At 39.4% G+C, this 17,315-nt stretch overlaps 1 protein-coding gene across 8 annotated transcripts in view; it reads left to right on the top strand.

The window, feature by feature from the left end:
* The window catches only part of YAP1 (Yes1 associated transcriptional regulator), a 94,461-nt gene that overhangs the window by 42,713 nt on the left and 34,433 nt on the right, over positions 1-17,315 (top strand). For all 8 annotated transcript variants that reach the window (XM_064645151.1, XM_064645153.1, XM_064645152.1 and 5 more), the window contains exon 3: positions 10,465-10,580. In XM_064645151.1, coding sequence (XP_064501221.1) covers positions 10,465-10,580 — 116 coding nt within the window. The remainder of the gene's footprint in view (positions 1-10,464; positions 10,581-17,315) is intronic.

Here is a 17,315-nt window from a genome sequence, read left to right on the forward strand (position 1 = left end):
CTTTTACATGTAGATCAGACCTCTTCAGCACTGTTGCAGAAATTTCATACAGTATGTTCATCTGGTACTGAGGATTAAAATATCTCTTCATTGTGTTTTAATTTTTTTCCTAATGTTACATTTCTATTACACACTTCAGTAAATAAGTCTTGCAATTCTGACCTGCCTGTGTTCATATCTGTTCTGAGAAGATCCCTTTTTGTGAAAGGTTCTCATTACAAATAATGTAGCAGATGTACACTGTATATAAGGTGACTTTGTGCTAATAAAGGTGAAAAAGGGGGAGAAAGAAACATGATTTTGTAATGACTCAGAATTCTGTTACACAAATGAAGTTCTCAGCTTACCTTGAAAAGTATACTTACCAATGGAGGCACTGCAGTTGCAATATGTACCATGGAATATCAAAACTGAAGGCCTCTTAGATACGCCTTTCTTAAAATGTTTAAGGAAGTTTTTGAGTGTCTTTTGTGTGTTAGTTCATTTCTGACATGGCTTTCAGTGCGACAGTTCACGTCTTTTCAGTGCAGCCACTGGAGAACAAATGTGAAGATGTATTACACTTTGTGCAAAGGCAGATCAGTTGTTTGGTTTTAGGAGTGGTATTATTTTATTAGCCTATTAGGATCTAAAGGTTATTTTCAATAAAAAGTAATAACTTTTTTTTTTTTAATCTCTGGATCTCTTGCTTGTTTTCCATTGTATTTTAAAAAATCCCCAACCAACCAACCAACACCTAAATCAAAATCCCCAATACCCCTCTCCCTCCAGAAAACCCCCAACAAACCTGAACTGTGAACTGTAAAAGTACATTAGAATTTGAATCTGACAAATCTTCAGGATGTGAGTGTTTAATGCCAATAAAGGTTTCTTGCAATCAGAAATTCAGATTTTGTAGTAGCTGCAGAAATGGTCTTTGCATACGTAAGATTAGAACATTTTTCTTTTCTTTAAAGTTGTTCTTCTCAAAATGCAAATAATTTGTATTTGACTGTAGAACTTGGCGATGGGTGAAGAGATACAGCTTGTTCTCAATGCACAGCACTTTGAAAGTGCTTTTTGGTGGAGGGTGGTGGGTGATATGCCTTGGAACAGTCACTCTTCTTGGTACTAGAATTGACGTAAGTTTGCTAACAAATGTTTAGCATGTGGTAGGCGTTTTAGCTTTGTTTTTCTAAGGCCTGTTACCATAGACCTGCATTTATGGTACAGTCTAAATTGATTTGCTTAGTTTATAGTATATTTGTCCAGTTTGACAAGGATTTGCTTCACCAAGACATAAATGAGCAATAATAAATAGTGCCAGTTAGCTAGATGTTGGATTTGAGAATTTATTCTATGAAGTAAAATGTCTTACACCTTGATTATCCTAGAGATGTTGATTTTAATTCCAAGAGTGTTTACTCATTTTGCTCTGTTCACACAGTACAGAGCTGTGATTCTTATTCACGAATAGGTAGATTTTAAGTTTTAATTTGATAATACATACTAAATAGAATGACTGATTTATAGGTTTCATTGATTTGATATGATTTGCTAATGTTTTTTAATTTTTTTTTTGTGTTGACAGTAATTCTTTGTTGAGATATGGCTCAGATCATATAACATAGAAGATCTTGAATGTAAGCATTGGGGCAGTTGTCTTGTAATACAGCTACTACGAAAAAAAATCCGCTTAGTGCAGGGAAAAATAATGTAATGTTGATGTCAGTTATGTCCATTTAGACATTGCCTGTGCTGCTATTTAAAATAGAGGGAAACATCTTTTACCTGTGGAGAATGTCCTGTTTTAGTACTTAACTTGATAATTAAAAATACACAGTGTTTATAATAAGTTACCCTGATGCACGTACTGTAGATAGGAACAAAATTAAGTCCTATATTCCTTCCTCTAGTACTAGGATTGGTTCCAGGTACTAGGTTCTAGTACTAGGATTGGTTCTAGTACTAGGATTGGTTCCTCTAGTACTAGGATTGGAACCAAGCTGATGCCAGGTCAAACACAATGGTTTAGGCTTCGGTTCAACCACTTTGCCACAGAGTGCAGCTGGGACCGCTGGTATGTCTATGATGGAGACTCCATTTATACTCCCTTACTGGCAGCTTTCAGGTGAGTCCCCCTTGGTAAGGCTCTTAATGATATTTTTAATTTAGAACCTGGCTTAAATGTGGCTTCTAACAGTGCCAGATATGTTCCAGGGATCCAAATATCTAACCCTGCAAGTGCAGCAGTATAGCCAGTGTGTCCTTTTGTGCAGTTGTCATCAGGATAAACAATTAAGGAGTTGTTTTTTGCTGTTACAATGAACAAATTGTGTCACTGCACTGTTGCATGGAAGTGTTACGTTTTCATTTCCAAATCCTGAGTGTTTGAGAGACAGAAAAATTGAGATGATTTGGAGTGTAGGGTCTTCCTGGAACAGGCTCTCCAGGGAATGGTCATGGCCCCAGGACTGCCAGAGCTCAAGAAATGTTTGGAAAACGCTTTCAGGCACAGGGTGGGATTGTTGGGGTGTCTGTGCAGGGCCAGGGCTTGGACTGGATGATCCTGGTGTGTCCCTTCCAGCTCAGCATATTCTGTGAAAGGAGAAAACTGCCCCATTAATGAGCTTTGAACGTGGATTATGAGTTAAACTTGTAGTGTGTCAGTGCTGACAGAAGGGAAAAGCCAATTCATACTGGAGACACGAGGAGCTCAATATACAAATGTGTATGGATATACAGGGATCTCAATATACAAATATATTGGATACACATGGATCTCAATATACAAATGTGTATGGATACACAGGGATCTCAATATACAAATGTGTATGGATACACAGGGATCTCAATATACAAATGTGTATGGATACACAAGGATCTCAATATACAAATATATCTGGATACACAAGGATCTCAATATACAAATATATCTGGATACACATGGATCTCAATATACAAATACATGTCTTTATGTACCTTAATATTTTAAATTTGAAACTATTTGTTACTTGTTCAGAAGCAACAGCAAAGGATCAGACAGTCTTGTGGAAACTTGGAATCCCAAAATGGTTTGGGTTGGAAGGGAACTTAAAGACCTTCCAGTTCCAACCTGCCATGTGCAGGACACCTTCCACTAGCCCGGGTTGGTCCAAGCCCCATCCAACCTGGCCTTGGATACTTCCAGGGATCCAGGGGAGCTACAGCTTCTCTGGGCAACCTGTGCCAGGACCTCCCCACCCTCCCAGGCAGCAATTCTTTCCCAATATCCCATCTATCCCTGCCCTCTGTCCATGTGAAGCCATTCCCTGTGCCCTGTCACTCCATGTCCTTGTCAGATGTCCCTCTCCAGCACTTGACACATGTAAAAATATCCCTTCTTCCAACAGGTGACAGGAATTTGGCTCATCCCTGTGGTGACACCAGTCTGTGGATGGTGGTGAACAATCAACATTTCACACCAGACCCCACTGTAACTCCTGCATTCCTGTGCTTCAGTCCCACAGTGGCACCACTGCCTTATGGGTTTTATTCCTTTAACTGAAATTAGGAGAATAAACCCAAGTTATCCATGGAAAAAAACTAATGGTTCCCTCTGGGCTCTGCTTCTTCCAAGTGGCTGCGTAACCATGTCCAGAATTAACCTTCTGCTGGGCTCCCTCTCGTTTGTGAAATGAGGGTCTAAAAATACTTGGTGTTTGTTGTAGAAAATCCTCGTAATCTGTAGGAGAGAAGATCAGCAGAGGAACAAAAAGTTGATTAAAATATCAGAGCCACCACATGTGGGCTTTTTTTTTTTTGGCCTTCAGCTGCAGTTGCAGAGTTGTTTTGGAGTGAAGGAGCGATTCCTGCCAAGCTTCAGGACAACCCCAGGTTCAAAACAGGCCACAGGAATGAATTATTATGTTGTTCTCACCTCATTTCGAAGAAGAAACAACCTTCCCTCTTCTAAAAAACCTCCAAAAAACCTGGAAGTGGCACCTGGAAGTGCTCTCCTGGTATCCTGCCCTGATTGATATGCAGGAAGAGGAGGAAATGTCATCCTCACTTCTCATCATTTCGCTCTAATCAAGCTGATTTTGAATGTGCTGGTGAAAAGATGAAATGATGATGATTTGTGCCTGCAGTTTCTTGTGTATTTTCCAAAAATTATTAGGCTTCTGAAATGGAGGTTATAAGTAGTTCACAGCATTAACAATTACGGCTGAGACTGGAAAATCCTCCGTAAATCACTAGGAAGACTGGGCCTTGGTCATTTGAGACTGACCAGAGATGACAGTCTCTTGGGGCAGCCCCCTGAACGACCAAGCAGCCTTTTCAAGGACAGCACTGCTTGCTCCACTCGGAGAGGGGCCTAGAAAAGGTGGCCTAAACAAAGCTCATCTCCACCTTCACCCAGTTGGTTAACCGCTGTCAATGGGCATCTTCTTCCAATGCGGTCGCACAAAGATCAAAAGACAAAGGCATACACCTGCCTCCAAAGGTGTACCTAAATTAACTCTAGCATTGTTGGAACATCAGAACCATGCTCGATTCTGCGGATAGCGGACGCCCTGAGCGTCGTTCTGCCCTAATTGCCTATGAACTCGCTCATCTCAACATTGACATTGCTGCTCTCAGTGAAGTTCACCTACACAAGGAAGGCAGCCTCAGAGAACATGGTGACTGTTACACACTCTTTTGGTCAGGTAAGCCCAGAACCGAAAAACATCTTTCAGGAGTCGGCTTCATGATCAAAAACTCCATTGTTCCTAAACTCGAAAATCTGCCGACAGGTCACTCTGACAGCATTATCTCCCTACGCCTTCCACTAAACAACAAGCAATACCTTGTCCTCTTTAGTATATATGCCCCAACTCTCCAAGATGACTCTGCTGAAAAAGATAAATTTCAACTGGTGATTTCAACGCCAGAGTAGATAAGAATTTTGAAGCCTGGAAAGGAATATTAGGCAAGCATGGTGTTGGAAACTGCAATGATAATGGTCGACTTCTGCTAGAATTCTGTGTGGAGCAACAGCTCACCATCACTAATATTATCTTCCAGCAGAAAAATAGACTGAAGACAACCTGGATGCATCCCAGATCTAAGCATTGGCACCTCATTGATTATGTCTTGGTGCGATGCGACGGAGAGATGTCCGCGATGTCCACCATACCCACGTGATGCCCAGCGCAGAATGCCAAACAGACCATCGGCTTGTGCGCTGTAAACTGAACTTCAGTCTCACATTCAAACCTAAAAGGGGCAGTATCCCAAGGAGAAGACTCCAAGTTAACAATCTCCAATCAGCAACAGTAAGAGACAGATTCCAGGCTAACCTTCAAACTAGGCTTGAAAACCATTCCACAGATTCTGCAGATTCCTCTCCTGAAACAATTTGGCACCATATTAAAAACAGCATCCTGCAATCCTCTGAAGAATCCTTAGGGTTCTCTCTCAAGAAGAACAAGGATTGGTTTGATGAAAACAATCAAGAGATCCAGGAATTGTTGAGGAAGAAGAGAACCGCCCACCAAGCACACCTTGCACTGCCTTCCTGTCACGCAAGAAAAGTGGCCTTTCGTCTTGCATGCAGCAAGCTCCAACAGAAACTCCGTGACATCCAGAACAAGTGGTGGATCGATCTAGCTGAAAAAACTCAATTATGTGCAGATACGGGTGATCACAGAGGATTCTATGAGGCCTTGAAAACAGCATACGGGCCTACATACCAAATCCAAAGCCCCCTACTCAGCGCAGATGGTCAAACGCTTCTAACAGATAAATCTCCATTCTGAATCGATGGTCTGAACACTGTCAGACTCTTTTCAGTACCAACTGTGTAGTCCAAGACTCAGCAATTCAGTCCATCACACAACAACTGGTGAAATACGAATTGGATACCGCCCCCACTTTAGGAGAAACCCTCAAGACCATACAGCAGGTGAAAATCGGCAAGGCAGCTGGGGTTGATGGAATTCCACCTGAAGTCTGGAAACATGGGGGCCTTGCACTCCATGCTAAATTTCATGAGTTTGTGGTGCGCTTTTGGGAACTAGGTGAACTACCATCAGACCTTCGTGATGCAGTCATCATCACCTTGTATAAGAAGAAAGGTACTAAATCAGGCAGCTCAAATTACCATGGTATTACTCTGCTCTCCATTGCTGGCAAAATCCTGGCAAGAACACTCTTGAACAGACTAATACCAGCTATAGCAGAGGGAGTTCTACCTAAAAGTTAATGTGGTTTCAGAGCCAACAGGAGCGCCACAGACATGGTATTTGTTCTCAGACAACTGCAAGAGAAGTGTAGGGAACAGAACAAAGGTCTCTATGTAACCTTTGTTGATCTCACCAAGGCTTTCGATACTGTGAGCAGAAAAGGTCTGTGGCAGATTTTGAAACATTTAGGTTGTCCCCCCAAGTTCCTTAAAATGATCCTCTCACTCCATGAGGATCAGCACGGCCAAGTCAGATATGACGATGCACTTTCTGAGCCCCTTCTAATAACTAACGGTGTGAAACAAGGCTGCATTCTTGCACCAACACTATTCACAATCTTTTTCATCACGATGCTCCAAAGGGCCACGGCAGACCTCGATGATCAGGACGGTATCTACATTCGATACCGTACTGATGGAAGCCTATTCAATCTAAGGCGACTGAAGGCCCACACCAAGACCTTAAACCATCTTGTCCAGGAGCTGCTTTATGCTGATGACGCCGCCCTTGTCGCCCACACAGAAGCAGCTCTGCAGTGTTTAACATCCTGCTTTGCTGAGGCTGCTGAACTCTTTGGACTGGAAGTCAGCTTAAAGAAGACAGAAGTTCTCCATCAACCTGCACCTCAGGAAGTCTTCCTTCATCCCCATATCACCACTGGCAAATCAGAGTTCGAATCAGTCCACCAGTTTAATTACCTAGGCAGCCCCATCTCCTCAGATGGTAAGATTGACGGAGAGATAGACAACAGGTTAGCAAAGGCATGTAGTGCCTTCAGAAAGCTTCATAAAGGAGTTTGGCGAAATAAACACTTGAAGAAAAGTACCAAGATCAGTGTTTACAGAGCCATAGTGCTGTCTGCTCTCTTATACAGATCTGAATCATGGGTCATCTACCGCCACCACCTGCGTCTCCTAGAACACTTCCATCAACGCTGTCTCCGTTCAGTCCTAAACATCCACTGGTCAGATTATGTGACCAATACATCTGTTCTAGAACAAGCAGCAATCACAAGTATTGAGGCCATGTTACTGAAAACACAGCTCCGTTGGGCAGGGCACATCTCCAGGATGAAGGACCACCGCCTCCCTAAGATCCTGCTTTATGGTGAACTTGCCACCGGCTGCCCCAAGAGAGGAGCCCCAAAGAGAAGATACAAGGACTCCCTGAAACAACGTCTCAGCCTTGGCCATATTGATCAACATAAATGGTCAACTCTGTCCTCCAATCGGGAGGTCTGGAGACACACCATCTATAACGCTGCTGATGCTTTTGAGAACGCACGCAGGATCACCCTTGAGGAGAAAAGACAACTCAGAAAGAATCATGACTTGCAGAATATACCACCTAAGGAGTCTTTCTGCTGTGCCTTTTTCAGCAGGACATGCCTGTCTCGTATTGGCCTTTTTAGCCACCAACGCGCTTGCAACAAACGTGGGTAGAGCCCTTCCCAAATCTTCATTCGCGAAGCCCAGCCATGATTTGATTTTGAGTACTAGGATTTATTTAAACATTTCATCCATATGAATGGGGCTTTGCCTACTTTGTATTCCATAAATTGGTGAGCATGTTTTGGAATTTGTGGAAAAGAAGTGATCTGTCATGATGTGTTTTGTGTGGTTTCTTAGTATATAACATTCAAACATTCAGGATATGGAGCAGGTAGATACATAGAAGGACTGTGATTTGATGGAGATTGAAGAGAAAGGTTTTGAGGGAAGGTGTAGGGAAAATGGATATGCAGGTCAGGAAGCACAGAGCTGAGTGGGAGGGGAAAAAAAAGGAGTTTGAACCAGTCATATGATTAGTATGATATTGATATAATCAGCTTACTTTTGAGACTTTTCTTTCGTGGTTCTTTGCTCTACGATGACTACTGGTTGGAGTTTCGTTGGTCAAGTAAGGAACATGCTGACTTTTCTCAAGTGATACTCAGCTAGGGAAAAGTTTGAAGCTGCTGCTGTCTAAAATCGCTGTCTGTGTTAAAAACTCCATATGAACATAAACTATACTTAGCATGGTATGCTTAAGCAGTCTTGAGGAATTGATAATGCTCTCCTTGTGCTCAAATTGGAGGTACTTCTAAAATTACTTCTTCTATAGTCCATTCATCTATCCTGTATTCAGATCTGTTTTGAAAAAACTGGTGAATGTTGTTTCACTGTGTTCCGACAGTTGATTGCAAAAAATGGTTTTGTAGTGTAGGGAAACAAAAGCTTTTCCTTCTGTTTCTTACTCAACACTCAAATAGCATATAAAAAGAAAAGCTATAAATTATGTACCTTAGGTAGACATAAGTTCATAGATGGATTTTTATAGGAGTTAAATGGAAATAAATGAATGTGTTATCATGGTTGCAGTGGTGTTTTCCCAGTTTCCACTATTCCCAGAATTGAGTTGAGCAAATATAACAAATCAGAAATGGAGGGGAGGAGTAGCACATGCTGGTACTGTAATTTAAACACATGGTCTGTGAAACATTACTGTGCACTGTTTTTACATCTGTGTTATCTTTACCTGTTTTCATTGCTTTGCAAAATTGACCAGCAGAAAAGTGAGAAAGTGTTCTCCAGTATGAAGGTTTATGTATAGTCCAGTATATATAGGGCAGTCTTTACTATGCTGTTCCATGTTTTATAAGTAAATAGGCTAAAAAAAAGAAATAAAGAAATCATGCTGTATGTGGCATGTTTCTCAGTGGAGCAGAATATTTGAAAACATACACAACCAGAGATGCAGTGTGCTTACAGTACCTTGCTGAGGTTTAAACCCAGCCACCAAACAGTTTAAATCATTGGTGCGACAATCAGAGGGAAGTCACATTCATCCTAAACATAGCCCAATACTAGCCACTGGACTAGTAGTGAAGAAAATTAACTCTATCCCAGACAAAACCAGCACATATCTCTATTAAATGATCTGGATTGTGACCCAACTACAGTATGCCTGTAACTCTTTGACTTGGAACTTTTCATGTGCATGTTTAGAGAGGGTAAAAAATATATATCTTAAAACAGTTTTAAAAACCAGTTTGTGGTATGTTCTACCTTATAACAGAAAGTACCTTCAGTGATTAGAATGCGATAAGTAATTCTATATCAGTAATTGTTTTGGTGACTACTGTCCCATTTTATGTTCTTCTGAATTTAAATGTTGCGATTTTGCTGAAGTAAATGAAAATGGGTGTTCCATGTAATCCAGAAAAACTTAATTTTAAGGATAATTAATCTAAGAAAAGAATGGTACCAAGTTAATGATGCATTGGATTCGAATTGATAAAAAAAATCTGAATATGAGTTTCAGTTGATACCAGTTCTAAATGAATGGATAAACAACTTTGTTGTCAATGTTCAGTGTGTATTGGGAGTTGTATTTTTGTCAACATGTACTTTTCAGTGTTGCTTAATTACATAAAGATAGCATTGATGCTTGTTACGAATAACCTACATTTGTTGTTCATTAGCAAAACATGCTAATCACATAGTCAAAAGGTGAAGTAATCATTTGTTACACATTTGTATTTTCATTGAATTGAATACGTTTATGAATGACAGCGCTGAATGTACTTTCCATTTTTTTCAAAACAAAGTTAGGCTCTGCAGAGGGCTGGGTGGATTACTTGGCAGTCTCACTGTCCTCATCTTTTGACGTTAGTTGAAAGGCACATCACTTTTACATTACTGCTTTAGTGTGAATGATTACTTAAATTGCCACAGAAAGATTGTTCAGTTGTTAGGGGTGAGGGGAGTAGTCCATCAAATAATCTGAGGACATGGTCTATGCACAGCAAGTTTGGGAAGACTAGTGGTTACTTACTAGCCAGCTCATTACCACTCCCTAAACACTGAATATGAACTCATCATGCCAAGGTACTGGACTGTGCTTGAGATTCCAGACATAACTGGCTTTGTTTGAAAGTCTGTGAAGTCACATTTAAAAATGGCAAATAACTAATCAATGAGAAGAGGGAAGAGAATGTTTAATTCAAGGATACAACATCTAGTTATGGTACAACAGCCTAGATTACGATATTCATGATGAACCTTATCTCCCGCTCTTGATCACTACAGCTGTTGGTTGGGAAAGTGATGGTAGCCAGGGTAAGGGTTTGAGAATCTGACATACAGTGATGCTTGGAGAGAATCCAAACGTTCTTGTTTGGTTTTGAATGTGGCTGTTGTTGGCAGGCTTAACTTTTTGTTGTTAAACTTTCTGTGCGAGCAGGTCATTGCTGTGAATGCATGACTGTCCTAACTCTCGCTTTGTTTTGTCTTAGTCATATTGATCAAACAACAACATGGCAAGATCCTAGGAAGGCCATGCTCTCCCAGATGAATGTTACAGCTCCCACTAGTCCTTCCGTGCAGCAGAACATCATGAACTCAGCATCGGGTAAGCAAAATCTGTATTTATGAAAAAATCATACAAATAAAGAAACTACAAGCTATTGTAATTGGGGAAGAACATTTAAGAAATGTTCTTCTAGTTATCCTGGTTTAAAACTTTAAATGTGTTCATGCCTGATGCATCAAGCAAGAAGCTGATACTTGAAGTAAGAGATTTTTTATAATAATTGTGTTTATAATAGTCATGTTTTTATAATATTTATATTTATGCTGTAGTTCTTTGATTTGTGGGGTTTTTTTCAAATGAATGGTTCAAATTTCTAAGGAAGCAGAATTTTTGTCTAGTTTCTTCTGGCTAAAAATGCTGTTAAATTGATAAAGACCAGAATTTCCATTAAATTAATGTCAGTTTACATTAAAGCTTTTGTGCTTCTGCACTGTTCTTTTGCCTCCCCTTACTCACTGACTGGATGTAGTATACTGCCATTTATTTACATTTCTTACATTTATTATGAACATCTCATTTTTTCCTGTCTTCTCTAAATGCATCAAGGGAACACCTAGAAAATCCTGTTTAGAAGCAGAGATGTTTTGGTTTTCCTCTTGTTTTTCTATTATTTCCAAAATCCAGTATCATAATGATTATTTCTATAGCTGAGGAAGTCTGATGTCTTTTCCTGGAATACAGAATTGTTTTCAGCTGGTCTGGGGGGGCCATCACTAGGTAGGAGTAAAGTGTTCTTGTTCTTGCTATAGAACCTGCTGTATGTTTTCAGAGCTCTCTTGTCCTTATTATGCAGACAGCAAGCAGATAAATTTGGTGCCATGCTAGTTTGAATGCTATGGTCTTTCCCTTGCTTTGTCACCTTCTGTCTGTCACGGAGGTTCATGTTATATTTATTTTCTCACAGTCTGATTGTATTTTGTGTATGTCTGCTGTTCCTGTACTACACAAAGGTTATTTCTCTGGTGCTGCTCTTTGTGGTCCGTTTAGGCAGCTTTGTTTCATGCTGCAATTCATGTGCTGCAGACAATACGGAAAGATTAACAGGCGTGACCAAACTGTGCTGTTCATGACTGAGTAGTAGAGGGGAAGTTAATCAAACTTTTTGCTGGCTAGGCCAGGAGGCTGGATTATCCTGAAACAAATGAGTCCTGTTCAAGTTCAGGAAGTCGTGATTCACAGCAATTAAGGTCTCAGGCTCTTATATGAAAATAAAATAGCTTGATTATTTTTTCTGTAAATCTGTCTCAGGAAATCTGCAGCAATAGAGATGACATGTTTTTGCAGGGACACTTCTGAAGAACAGAGAATAGAAGAAAGGAAACAATTCCCTTGGTCTATCTTGCTTTTTGGCTTATCTTGTTTGTGTTAAAACAAGGCGCTTGCTGTTTCAATATTGACATAAATTCTGTATTTTCAGTTAACTCCTCAAACCTTCAGTTGTACCAAGAATTGATAGGAAAAAATACTGATAGTAAAATAGGATTCATTTTCGGTACTTAAAAAGAAATTGAGTCCTTAGCAAAAAAATTACCTTTAATTGTAACAAGGTAACAAACTAGAAGAGAACCTAGCAATCAGCACACGAGGACTATATTTGAAAGAAAATAAAGAATTTGCATGTAATTGCCTGATGTGTGTGAGTGAGTGGTGCCACATAGATATTGTTGCTCATGCAATAAAAAACAGTTCAAATGTTTAAGTGGGTTGTCTTGTGATTTGAGAAAGCACTTATTTAAATACAGGTTTATTGAACATTTATTTTTCATTTCACATATCATACTGTGTTGAATATCAACTGAAAATCATGTAAAGTTTTTTTCCACCAGTGCTCTGAATTGGATAAAGTGCATGAAGAACTCAGAACTTCTCTGTATACTGAGTTACATGTTTACATGGTGTTAGGGTTTTTTTAAGCTTAAATCAGTTGAGGTAGTATGACTTGGAACTGGCTCTTTGGATGCATCTACTTACCCTTATCTTCAGCATAGTGGAACTTAAATCTTAGTGTCAACGTCATGGTTATAAGACTGCTTAATGTTCTAATTTGGATATTCATCCTCAAGAACTGGGAAATAAAGCTGAGACCTTTGAGACAGAAGTTTCCTGTTATGAAATATTGCTGGCAATGAAACATGCCCTAGTGCTATGAGAGTCTTTCATGAAAGATATTAGGAAAAACTGAGCGTAAGTATTGTGACAGCTGGAGGTCACTGGCTTGCAAAAATAGGTCTGAAATGCCACAAGGGAGAATGTTTTGCTTTCTGTATAGACCTTGTATAGTGCTTGTTAATTGTAACCCTTAATCAAAGTTACTGTCCGAGTTTTAATGTACCACCATAGGAGCTTGTGAGCAAAGTTACTGTGATAAAAGGCAAGAGAGATTTTTGGGAGCTGTCTCAAAAGTCTTTAGGAGCTTTAACTGTTTAGCCAGAATTAGAATTCCCATCATTAGCTAGAATTAAGAACAGGAAAGCAAACAGAAGAGGCAGAGAGAGGAGACCTCTGAAAGCTACCATGTGCATATTAGAGATAAATCTGTTGTCTTTTTGGATAAATAGGGAAAGTAGAACCCAGAGAAAATGGGAAGAAAGCATAACTAGAAGGTGTCATAAGGGTAAGGGCAAGTCAAAGGATTGTTTAAAATATAAAAATGGGAAAGATGTAGTTTAGCATGAGGTTGAAATTTTTAGGTTGTTTTAAGAAATTCCATCTCTTCACGCACTTGAGACTGGATGAGAACCCATGTATCTTTCTGCATGTAATGTTCCTTTGAGGAAGTTAATAGACATCTGATCCAGCTTTATCTGTTCCTGGCATGATTTTGTGAATGAATTATTTTTTGAGTGTTAGTTAGCATGCTACCTTTACGAGAAGCCATCGGAGTGAAAAGTGAGGGTTTTTTTTTTTATCTCAGTCCTGCTGATCTTAGCTTGGTACACATAATCAACTAAAATAATTTGGGCCATATGTATGCAGAGAAAGCAGCCCAGTGTCTTTTAGATGACATTTGTTGGTTAATCTTCTGTGAAATACAATTGCATATTCACATCAATAGTGGGAAGGAAACAATCCTGTTAATTGTAAATATCCCACATGTATATAAAAATTATTTGTGACTGTTCTGATTTTTTGTGTTGTTTCTAACCATTTTTTCCCTGAAGGTGTTACAGAAGAAACTATGTTCTTCTGCCTTCATTTAAAACAAACAAACAAAAAAAAGTAATAATAATGGTACATTGTTCTTCTGAGGAACATCTCCTACACATCTCTTACTGAGGTAAAATTATACATTTGAAAATAAACAGTGGCTGTTTCTTACACAATTGCAGTTGATATAACAGAGGTGGGATAGTAATTGTAGTTACATACTTTGGTTCTTCAGATACTTTTACTTTCTGAATCATGTTTGACAGCACTGCTTTCTTTAACCTCTTCCGCTTGCGCATAGACCTTAGATAATTAGCTTTGGAGCAGATTACTTGTCTTTGTCCTCTTTTGTCTTCAGTCTTATGTGGCAGTTTTCAGTTGGGTTTCCCAATGAGAGTTTATTGACCTAGTGCAATTCTTTTGTCTCTTAAGGTGAGACTGTAGTGCCATGTTAAAGGTTGGTAGGAAAATGAACACTCAAATTCATAACTTATGGGTGATAGGAGGGTAGGAAGGAATATGCCAGTAAATAAAATAAGTTCAAGCTGTTCTCTTAGGTTCTTGCTCACTTCAATTAGATGTTTCTCCTCTACGTAGCCAGTCTTACTACAAATTCTGCTTTGTGTACAGTCAACACTATATATGATCTGTTGTAAAAATCAAATTTCTAAGTATTTCCATGACAGTAATGTTCATTATTTCTTCATCTGCAAAAAACGCCCCTTTTTAAATAGTGTCCATTTGTAATTTTTACTAATTTGACAGGATAAATATCTACTCTAGGTAAATTTTGTAGACTTTGCTATAATTTTAAAAAGTTTTGGAATTACAGTGTCAGTGCATGAAGGGAAAAATTTCAGCTGTCACAGAAAAAGATTAGGAAAGTTCTTGGAGATCAGTGTTTGTATTAGGTGAGGTGATTCCTGTTGTTGAATATAGGTGTTCTATTTCCTACATTGTCTATACATATTCTTTTAGTATATAGATACAGCTTCCCTCTAATATGCATTGACCTTTTGATAAAATATGGCTTTATTTACATTTATTTTACAATTAAATCTAAGAAACTGTAGGGACTTGGAAGACTCCCTGTGTATCCCAGTATAGTTGGAATCTCTACTAAATTTTTTCTTTGTTACTCTTGCTGTTGTTCTCTGCCAGCAGCAAGCTCTGCTTTGCATTCCGTGTTTCATGGCATATGAGAAGGTAAAAAACATCTCACAAAATGTGGAGACATGCACCAAAGAGACATGTACACCAGCTTTTGAAATTACATGTTATTTATATTAAGTTACACCATTATATGAATATTTAGTTACAGAAGAATGCCTTATCAGTAGTTATGTACAGATGGCTTACATTTGGAAATTGGAATTTAAATTTTTTATGACTTTGTCCTTAAAAGTACCACAGTGCAGGGTGAGTTGCCTAGAAGGGTTTTCTCTTCCTTTGCAAATAATCTCATAGAATTGTAAACTTATGATTGTGATAGTGTTCTATTGACCTAAGAAGCACCAAACAGAACTGGTAGGAGCCCATGTCACAGGGATATATTGTTGGTGGGCAGACTGGAAAAGTAGTTGAAAGATATTTTGGTACCTAGTAAGCAGACAGAATCTAGTTCAAGGAATAACTTGAGATAGAATCATAGAATATCCTGAGTTTAGAAGGGACCCACAAGGATCATTGAAGTGCGACTCCTGACCCTACACATGAATGTCCCAAGAATCCCACCATATGCCCAAGAGCATTGGGCAAATGCTTCTTGAACTCTGGCAGACTTGATGCTTTGACCACTTCCCTGGAGAGCCTCTTCCAGTGCCGAGCATCCTTGGAGGCCAAGGGACTATTCATAGCCTCTTTAGCTTTTAGGTCTATGTGTGTATTCAGTGCTTTATTTAAAAGTTTGTAGACTATGGCACTCACTAAATGGGCTGTTTTCAGTAACAGGATCTGTCCATCACTCCAGGCTGGATGTCTGGACTAAATGGACCTTTGGTTAGACCCATCATTGCTGTTTCTGTACCACGTGGGCTACAGTAACTGTGGAAATTTAGTGAGAAGGTCTGAAGAGTAGCAATATAGGGCTTAGATAACTGAAGTCACAAAAGCTAGTGCTGGAAATTCTGTTCTTATTGAGCCTTTTGGGTGAAAAGGGACATGTAATTGTGAAGGAATTTTCCTAGATGCACTGGATGAATGTGCCTGCTATTCCTCAGCATGGTTTTCCGTCTTTACTCTGGTACTTCCCTCTAATACAGTTTGTCAGACAACCAGTTAGAAAATCAGACTTCTAGTTTCACAGTTACTCACCAGTTACAAAACCAAACAGGAATTACAGAAAGCAGTACTAATCAATTTTTGAACTACCATTTCAACATGTAAGGATGACAGCAGAAATATGAGAGCAGTTTGTTGTCCAAGAAGAAAGCAACGCTGTTAATGCCAAAAGTTTGTATAGAGAAAAGTTCTGTTTCTGCAGTCATTGATGACACTTAGCAAGGAAGGTTTGCTGCTGTGACAGCCAGGTGAGCAGATGGACCTTTCCTGTCCTGTTCCACAGCTGTGCATTTTATTTGGAAGAAGAACCTTGCCCAGGTTTGTCTCCAATAAGCTAGTACTCATCAGATCACTGAATCTCATAAGTAGTATTGTTCCTAGGTAGGTGGACTGATCAGCTCCTGGCAACCTGCTTCAAAGGCATTTTGTTCTTATTTGTCACGAAGGAACATGCTGGACCAGTATTGACTTCAGTGTTCAGCAGGACTGACACCCCAAGGCTGGTTTTGTTTTTCCTAGAGCCAGATGGGGTTTTTTTGGCTTCGCAGTTCAAAAGAGAATTTCTTGCTGAGTTTCTCCAAGTGATGTGTGGCTTAGATGGACTCTGAAGAGAGTGATAGTGAGGTCTGCCACATGGCTAGTGTGTTGGCTTAGCAGTCAAGGAGTGTTTTCGGTTCTTCATTAGTTTCTGCACTTAGATGATGGGGGCCATGTCACTGTGCTCCTGTGCACCAGTTTTATAAAATACCATCTCACTGATTATCTGGCTGGTCTTTGGGTATAACAAAATACAGGGTTCTTTGCACTGGAGCCTTCAACTCTGCATCAAAGTCCTTTTGTACAGTGAATATGTTAGGAAGTATCGTCATTCTTTCTTGCCTGTTCTGTTCACTAGCTTCTGATAAAAGTTGAGGTTCTTGTTACTTGTATGTAACATTTAAAGTTTATGAGCATTAGGAATGGGAAGGAAATGTCCAGTTTTCACTGTTTTTCCTCACTTGAAAACCTGTAGCTCTAATGGTGGACTAGTGAAGTTGCTAGAGAAGGGCATTGTTTTCTGAGCCAAAATGAAAGTTTAAATTAGAAATGTAGTTTGCAAGGGATCTTCAAAGACCACAAGAAATTCTTGTCCTGGTTATGCCTTGAGATATTACTGGAATGCAATCAAATTATTGTTTTACTCGTTTTGATGTTTCTCCAAGAACATCTTTTGAGATTAAGCAAACAAATCTGTCCTGCTCCCCAAGTCCCTCCCAGCTTTAGACTGAATTTTTCAGAAGGAGCACAACTTCAGGACAAAATGACAGTCAAGAGCTAATATAGTTTGAAGATGCTTATAGGAGGTAT

This window comes from Pseudopipra pipra, chromosome 2, assembly GCF_036250125.1.
Source record: "Pseudopipra pipra isolate bDixPip1 chromosome 2, bDixPip1.hap1, whole genome shotgun sequence".
NCBI classification, from domain to species: domain Eukaryota; kingdom Metazoa; phylum Chordata; class Aves; order Passeriformes; family Pipridae; genus Pseudopipra; species Pseudopipra pipra.